This window comes from Barbus barbus (assembly GCF_936440315.1).
Source record: "Barbus barbus genome assembly, chromosome: 32".
In the NCBI taxonomy this organism is placed as follows: domain Eukaryota; kingdom Metazoa; phylum Chordata; class Actinopteri; order Cypriniformes; family Cyprinidae; genus Barbus; species Barbus barbus.
In genome coordinates, this window is record NC_136760.1 from 16,295,385 (window position 1) to 16,304,001 (window position 8,617).

An 8,617-nucleotide genomic window follows, 5' to 3' on the forward strand; every position below is an offset into this window, starting at 1 on the left:
GCTATGGCTTAATTGTGGCCCAAATCTGGCAAACAGGAGCGGACCGCCCAAGTGCCATCATTCCATGCGGTATGTGGGCCAGATGAAAACGTAAAGTGTGGACCGGATCTGGGCCACAGCAATTTTGGTGTCTGGGCCAGTTGTGGGCCAGTTCTGCTTCATTTGTTTTGTTTACGGCTGACATGCGGCATTGCTTTGGCCTAATTGTGGCCCAAATCTGGCAAACAGGAGCGGACCGCCCAAGTGCCATCATTCCACGCGGTATGTGGGCCAGATGAAAATGTCAAGTGTGGGCCAGATCTGGGCCACAGCAATTTTGGTGTCTGGGCCAGTTGTGGGCCAGTTCTGCTTCATTTGTTTTGTTTACGGCTGACATGCGGCATTGCTATGGCTTAATTGTGGCCCAAATCTGGCAAACAGGAGCGGACCGCCCAAGTGCCATCATTCCACGCGGTATGTGGGCCAGATGAAAACGTAAAGTGTGGGCCGGATCTGGGCCACAGCAATTTTGGTGTCTGGGCCAGATGTGGGCCAGTTCTGCTTCATTTGTTTTGTTTACGGCTGACATGCGGCATTGCTTTGGCCTAATTGTGGCCCAAATCTGGCAAACAGGAGCGGACCGCCCAAGTGCCATCATTCCACGCGGTATGTGGGCCAGATGAACATTATGGCACTTAAGGCAGTCCACTCCTGCTTGCCAGATTTGGGCCACAATTAAGCCATAGCAATGCCACATGTAACCCAACAACAAACCAAATAAACCACACCTGGCCACAGTTGATTTTTATACAAACCCTGGTCTTTCCCAACATTCCTCATGCAGCATGGAATGGTGGCACTTTTGCAATGCACTCCTGTTTGCAGATCTGCTCCACAAGTAGGCCAGTTGTTCAGCCGCATGTTAGCCAAGAATTACATAAATAAACCATAACTGTGTGTTTTTGTGTGTGCATGCTGTGCCATATCATTGACACTAAGAGATATAAACTAAAGAGAAATTTAAAAATGCCCCCTTTTTATGTTAAGAGAAGTTACAACAGATGATTTAAACACGTTTCTGAAAACATTTGCATTATTTATTAATATTGTCAAAGAACAACCAAGTGCAAGTTTCCATTTTCAAAACTGGAAAGCAATCTAAAAAAAAAAAATAGCAATAATAATAAAAACACAAAATATGTGCATATAAAGCATCTTAGAACTAAACAAAAAACAAAACAAAACATGTTTCCAGTTGGTCATCCAAAAAAAAACAGACAACGCAGAAGTAAACACACTAGAAGACATTGGCAAATGGAGCCATCCAAAATTAAAGAATTTGACCACCTTGGCTGGGGCCATCTGCGTCATCATGGCAATCTTGCAAGCCTTTATTGGATACACACAAAAACAAAATACACTGTTGAATGCTGATTTTACAATAGTGTTTTAATAGCAATAGCACATTAATACTGAATGGGGAAAAAATGGACTGGAACTACCAGTGCATTAAACAGTTTGGTAACTCTAAGGCCTTAATTGTTAACATTAATTAATGTATTAACTAGTATTAACTAACATGAACTGCATTATTTATTAAGCTTTTTTAATGTTACAGTCATTCACTGTTTGTTCATGTTAGTTCAACCATAAGTTTATCAAGCGACGAGAATACTTTTTGTGCGCAAAAAAACAAACAAAAATAACGACTTTATTCCACTATTCATTTTCGGCTGCTTGTTGTTTTTGTTTTATCGAGTCAGGCAGAGTACATCAAAATGATTATCTGTGATCATTTCATTTACAATAACTGCTTTGGGTGCGAGTGATCTAATATTTAGGAGCCCAAGCTTTAAAAATAGTTTTTGTTCGTTTATTTTGTGTTTTTCTGGTTTAATCACGGTCAGATTTTTTCTAGATCCTGCATTAAATTTATATTTAGACCTCGCTATTCGGGGAACAGACACAGTCTGTATAGATTGGACAACGCAAGTACTTCTATCTTTTAAGTGGGTAGAACAAAAGTCCTCATGGCAGTTATTTGAGAGCTGGCTTACTAGTCAGATGGAGCGTAGCGTCCTGGAGATGTTGTCCGACAGGATCCCACTCCGACTCTGCTGGGGTGCAGGTCATCAGCACGGAAAAGCCTAGGACGCTCCCAGAAAAGATTCCAATTATTAACAAAGAGCAGTTTCTGTTCTTTACACCATGACGATAACCATTCGTTTAAAGCAAACAGTCTACTGAACCTTTCGTTTCCTTGTCGATACGTGGGAAGCAGTCCTAACACGATGATCGTCGCCGCGGGCGATGTGCTGCGTACCGTCTCGATCAGGCTCCTGTAGTCCCTCTTCAGTGTCTCCATCTGCCGCAGCTTGATGTCGTTTGTCCCCGCGTGCAGCACGACAGCACCGATGTTCTCGTTGCCCTTCAGGATCGCGGGTAAACATTCGCAGAAACATTGAGAACACGAGCACCGGGGAAACAGTTAGTGTGCACTCTACCTTCAGCTGACGTAGCACGGACGTGCCGGACGAAGGAGCCTCCGACGATCACAGCATCGCGTTCCGTCTCGCGGAGGGGGGCGAAGCGGTTTCGGGTGGAGATGAAGGACATCTGGGAAGATCGCATTCTGGGTGCACAGGGTCTGTGCAGAGAAACACACGGAGTAGAGGTAGACTAACAAATCTAAGATCAGATTCAATCTCTTTTAGTAGTGACACAATGTCATCATGGTCAGAGTTTGAGGCCAAACAAGTAATAATGTTAGTCGAACGATTTTGGAAAATAATCTAAATGTGTTTTTTATTTAAAAATTATTTTTTTTACTTTTTTTTTTTTTTTTACTAATAGTGTGATTTAATATACTAGTTGTTTAAGCTCTTTATCTTCTGTATTATTCAACAAAGACAAGCAATAAATCATTGTATAATATGGCTGGGAACTGGGAATCTTTAGTCACCTCATGATCATGATTGAGTCACCTCAAAAAAAATTTTGGGATGGAATTACATACTGTATGTATTTATAAGAACTGTTTAAAAATAATAATTACACTTTAAAGTTTTAAGTTTTACACTTTAAATTACACTTTTAAATTGTAGCTTATATAAACGAACAAAACAAAAAAAAAATTCCTTGATACTTTTTTATTTTGTACCACATGAAATGTATCAGCAGCTTACCTTAATGGTGACAGTGAACTCTAAACTGTAGCATTTTATTTCCACCAGCAGTTTTCTGTAGCAAATCACATTGACATGTGTTATTAAGGTGAAAAACATCCTGACTCAAAACATTAAATGAAAAAAAAAAAAAAAAAAAAGCAGGCAAACTAATTTTAAAATTACTAGGGTATACTAAAAATGTGAAATACATAGAGTAATAATACCTGAACCAACTTGCTCAATAATATCTATTAGGCTATTGTTACTTTGTAATCATCTCATAAAAGCTATTATTTTAAGAAAAAGCATGTAGTAATTTGTGCATTATTGCTAGTTAACGAAAAATGCTGTCACAAAGTAATAAAACTAGTGCAGTTACTGCAGTATTACTGTATGCCCAATGTATAAACATGAATGAAAAATTACACTATAGGCTATTATATATACATTTTTCATTGTTGTGCCAAAATAAGACAAGAGTTAAATACTTTCACCGTGCAGAACTGACTGAAGGTTGGCAAGATCGGAGCAACATGAGCAAATCTAAATGTATTGGCGCGCCGTTCAATCGATACTTGTTCATTTCGCATTCGATAACCATAATAGATCTAGCTTAGAGCTATAAACTGCCAAAATAATGTTACTTCGAAATTAGAAGTTATTCCATTAACTCATACAACATGGATATAACGAAGCAATCGCTAAGAAAATATAAATGTATCGATCTTACCTTGATTGATTGTTTGTTGTATTCGTCCTCCCTCCAACCGACAATCCTTCTGGTTTCGAGCGCCTTTTTCGCGCCTTACGGCTGTTTAAATTTAAAGGGCCGAATCAGTTTGATTTTTTTTTTTCAAAGACAACTTCAAATGCAGTAAATATTTTGTTATAAACAAAATAGAGATCGTATCTCTAATAAATAAGTAAGCTGAAGCAAAAAAATGTGACAATTTTTTCATGAATGCAGGGGGCTGAAAAAGTTAATTATCAAAATAATAATATTTTCTCACAAGAGCTTTGTCGTTCATTTAATCGTATTTCATCAATTATAATGTCAATTAAAATTATATATTTTTTATCTTTAAGAAAGATTATTTATAGCCTAAAAATGACAGTTGTATAAATGTAAATTATATTAAGCCAGAAATGTGGGCGTGAGACACACGCAATTCAACCAGTTCACACGCTGTACGCCACGCCGTGTATTTCTCACGCTGAAAAGGCAATGCCAACCGGGGGCGATTTCGGATACAGCCAAAGTGACGTTTCCTGCTGCCAGCACGTGTAGGCAACATAGATGCGCGAACAAAGTTGACGGAACATTCTCGGCCACTGTACGTTCGTTACTAGGCAACCAACAACATCGCGCGAACACACGTCCTGATGGAGATAGGTTTGAACAAAACCAAAACTAGAAACAGGTTGGCTCTGGACGGAACACATCCATTATGACAGTGAAAATGTCTGGGAGCCCCCTACCCCTGTTATCAAGGCATCAAAATGTGCAACAAACACTTACAACACAAAACACATTTCATAAGCTGGAGTGTGTACTCTTGAGCAATTTGTTATATTTTTGTAATTTGTGTATATTTGTCATTTTGAAATATAACATTAAAGAGTATTTTTAATGTGATGAATTGCTCTGTCATTTATCAGATTTACCAATTGTTATAATTTCAATTTGTGCTGGTTAATTATGAACAATGGGTAAAATTGGGGCTCCATTAGGGCTCCTCCCCTAACCGCATCAAGATTTTGATAAAACTTGAGAACCATGAATGTAATAAAATTAAATGTTTATTTATTTATTTAAAATATGTTTATTTCATTTTTTAAATATTATTTTTTTAATATATTTTCAATATTTGAATATTTTAATTGGATTATTTTTAAATATTTGAATATTTTAAGGGGGTTTCAAATATTACCCTTTGTGGGGTCACTTGAGACACATAGGAACAGTGAATCACAACCTTTTTGACTTCAATGTCTCCTTATAGTCCTATTCTCCACAACAAATCCAGTACATTTGTTATAAAACTAGCCAAATAATAAGAAATATCTTGATTGACTAATTTGTCATAATTTTAACTCATCTTGAGGCCTCATTGGAAGTTTATCCGTGTCTGCTTTAGAAGTTAGGCCTATATGACACTGCTAGCAAGATAAGCAAGGTTTCACCGAGTAGGCTACAACATGTTCCTGGCTCAACATCTTTATTGATCCTGGAACAGCATTCATATCGAGCAATTAGAATTGAAGTTTGAAGTTATGCCAAGTTTAGGCTTTCAACCATGCTTCTAGATCAGTGTTATTATCATTTCCCTCTGATTGTAGGGTTAGGGTTAGGACTATTTTTATGGACAGGAATGATGTTCCAAGATCAACAAAAATATGTTGATACAGTACTTGGCAAAATCATTGTGCCCCAAGCTTTGCACAAACAGCAACTAAAGTATCTTCTTGCACATCCCAAAACCATAAAAAACTCTTCATAAGTTTGAACTTAGACACTTGAACTTTTCGAGACACTCTACCTACAAAACATATGTCAGCAATAGCATATATGTTATAGATGTAAGTACATGTAGCCTCACATCCAGCCTAAGGACATGTCCACCAAAACGTTTTTAGCCAGCCGAAAATGCTAGGCAATCTACTGAAAACGCCTAGCTGTGGGCGATTGAAAGTGTTTTGACAGTGCAGCGTTTTTGTTGTTGTTTTTTTTTTTTTTTTTTTTTTTTGAGACGCTTTGTTGCTATACAGAATATCCGTAGCACAGTTTACTTGTAACTGATTTCGCTGATAATTTGTATAATAATAATGTTTGTATAGTACGGATGTCATATGGTATAGACACGTATGTTCGGAAACCAGAAATATAATTTTTCCATCTACTCTGCTATTTGATGTTGTACAGAAAGAATGTTGTGACAGTTGGTCGGTGTGGTATTTTTCCCGCCCCTCCTCCATTGTGATTGGACGGTCTGGTAGAAAGTGACAGTAATGAGTGTTTTAACCAAAGTTTAACATTCTTTAACTCTCGCCGATCTATAAAAAACGCTGAGTGTTCAGCGCTTTATAGCCAGAAAAATGCATGGCGTTTTAAAAACGCAGCACTCCCATTGAAAACAATTGAATAAACACACCAGTCGCGTGAAAAAAAAAACACATTGGTGGACACGACACACAGCCTAAGTGCCTGCTGCATCTATACCAAAAAATATTGTTAAATGTTGTTAAAAAAAAATTCAAGGCAGTTTCAAAGTCTGTCCTTTTTAAGCTAAATTAGCTATTGTCAGAAGTGTTGCATCTAAGCCAGAAATGGACTTACCACGTAGGTTTACATTTTTGGGGGGCATATTTCGAATGTGGGCCAAGTTAGACTTACACCCTGATTAGCCAATGCTGACTGTGCCGTATATTTTCCAAATGTGGCCCAAATTTGCAACATTATATGTGGGCCACTTTTGGCTCACATCCAGATGAGCCAGTGGTCACTTAGCCATATCTTTGCCAAACCTGGCTCAGATGTGTTATAAGATAACTGGGCCACATTTGCAATATTATATGTGGGCCACTTTTGGCTCACATCCAGATGAGCCAGTGGTCACTTAGCCATATCTTTGCCAAACCTGGCCCAGATGTGTTATAAGATAACTGGGCGACACTTGCAACATTATATGTGGGCCACTTTTGGCTCACATCCAGATGAGCCAGTGGTCACTTAGCCATATCTTTGCCAAACCTGGCCCAGATGTGTTATAAGATAACTGGGCCACATTTTCAATATTATATGTGGGCCACTTTTGGCTCACATCCAGATGAGCCAGTGGTCACTGAGCCATATCTTTGCCAAACCTGGCCCAGATGTGTTATAAGATAACTGGGCCACATTTTCAATATTATATGTGGGCCACTTTTGGCTCACATCCAGATGAGCCAGTGGTCACTTAGCCATAACTTTGCCAAACCTGGCCCAGATGTGTTATAAGATAACTGGGCCACATTTGCAAAATTATATGTGGGCCACTTTTGGCTCACATCCTGATGAGCCAGTGGTCACTCAGCCATATCTTTGCCAAACCTGGCCCAGATATGTTTTGAGATAACTGGGCCAAATTTGCAACATTATATGTGGGCCACTTTTGGCTCACATCCAGATGAGCCAGTGGTCACTTAGCCATATCTTTGCCAAACCTGGCCCAGATGTGTTATAAGATAACTGGGCCACATTTTCAATATTATATGTGGGCCACTTTTGGCTCACATCCAGATGAGCCAGTGGTCACCGAGCCATATCTTTGCCAAACCTGGCCCAGATGTGTTATAAGATAACTGGGCCACATTTGCAACATTATATGTGGGCCACTTTTGGCTCACATCCAGATGAGCCAGTGGTCACTGAGCCATATCTTTGCCAAACCTGGCCCAAATGTGTGTTAAGATAACTGGGCCACATTTTCAACATTATATGTGGGCCATTTTTGGCTCACATCCAGATGAGCCAGGGGTCACTGAGCCATCCCAGATAGCATACATATCCGGGCCTCATCTGGGCCAACTATGGCACATGTGGCTCAGTTCTGGCAGCGGCAAAGGTTATATGGGCCGTCTCTGGCCCACACACATCAAGCCGGTTTTAGTGTGAGTCGTGGCATGCTGTTCATGGGCCAGATCTGGCCCGTGTGCAACAAACCGGCTTTAGTTTGAGTCGTGGCTTGCTGTGTGTGGGCCAGATCTGGCCCGTGTGCAACAAACCGGCTTTAGTTTGAGTCGTGGCTTGCTGTGTGTGGGCCAGATCTGGCCCGTGTGCAACAAACCGGCTTTAGTTTGAGTCGTGGCATGCTGTTCATGGGCCAGATCTGGCCCGTGTGCAACAAACCGGCTTTAGTTTGAGTCGTGGCTTGCTGTGTGTGGGCCAGATCTGGCCCGTGTTTGACAAACCGGCTTTAGTTTGAGTCGTGGCTTGCTGTGTGTGGGCCAGATCTGGCCCGTGTGCGACAAACCGGCTTTAGTTTGAGTCGTGGCTTGCTGTGTGTGGGCCAGATCTGGCCCGTGTGCGACAAACCAGTTTTAGGATTGTTGTGTGTGGGCCAGATATGATATTTAGTATGATATTAATTCATAGTTATTAAGTTTTAAAATGTAAAGGAAGAAGGCTGACACTTGTTCTTTTCCCTTTGTTTGTCTTAGATCTGATAAAGAATCATTGGATTAAGTCATCCTTTCTTTTTCATAATCCGACAGATTTGTCTGTATAATTAAGATACTATTCTGTTCTTTAACTTTGACATTGAACTTGAGGAATAACTGTAATATTTTATACATGTGTGTGCGTGTATGTGTGTGTGTGTATATATATATATATATATATATATATATATATATATATATATATATATATATATATATATATATATATATATATATATATATATATATAAAATATTACAGTTATTCTAAAT

The 8,617-nt window shown here is 39.3% G+C and overlaps 1 protein-coding gene across 1 annotated transcript; it reads right to left on the minus strand.

The window, feature by feature from the left end:
* Positions 1-1,057: 1,057 nt before the first annotated feature.
* LOC306852010 (uncharacterized protein) lies at positions 1,058-3,177 on the minus strand. Its single transcript, XM_079388576.1, has 4 exons — positions 3,165-3,177; positions 2,484-2,626; positions 2,037-2,407; positions 1,058-1,368 (listed from the first exon to the last, which is right to left on the minus strand). Exons 2-3 carry the CDS (start codon positions 2,608-2,610, stop codon positions 2,220-2,222), a joined length of 315 nt encoding a protein of 104 aa, XP_079244702.1. The 5' UTR covers positions 2,611-2,626; positions 3,165-3,177; the 3' UTR covers positions 1,058-1,368; positions 2,037-2,219.
* Positions 3,178-8,617: the final 5,440 nt, after the last annotated feature.

Coding starts and splice junctions, on each gene's coding strand:
- LOC306852010 (XM_079388576.1), bottom strand. CDS start 2,610: ATGCGATCTTCCCAGATGTCCTTCATCTCCACCCGAAACCGCTTCGCC. Junction 2,408..2,483: donor CCGTGCTACGTCAGCTGAAG/GTAGAGTGCACA, acceptor GCGATCCTGAAG/GGCAACGAGAACATCGGTGC.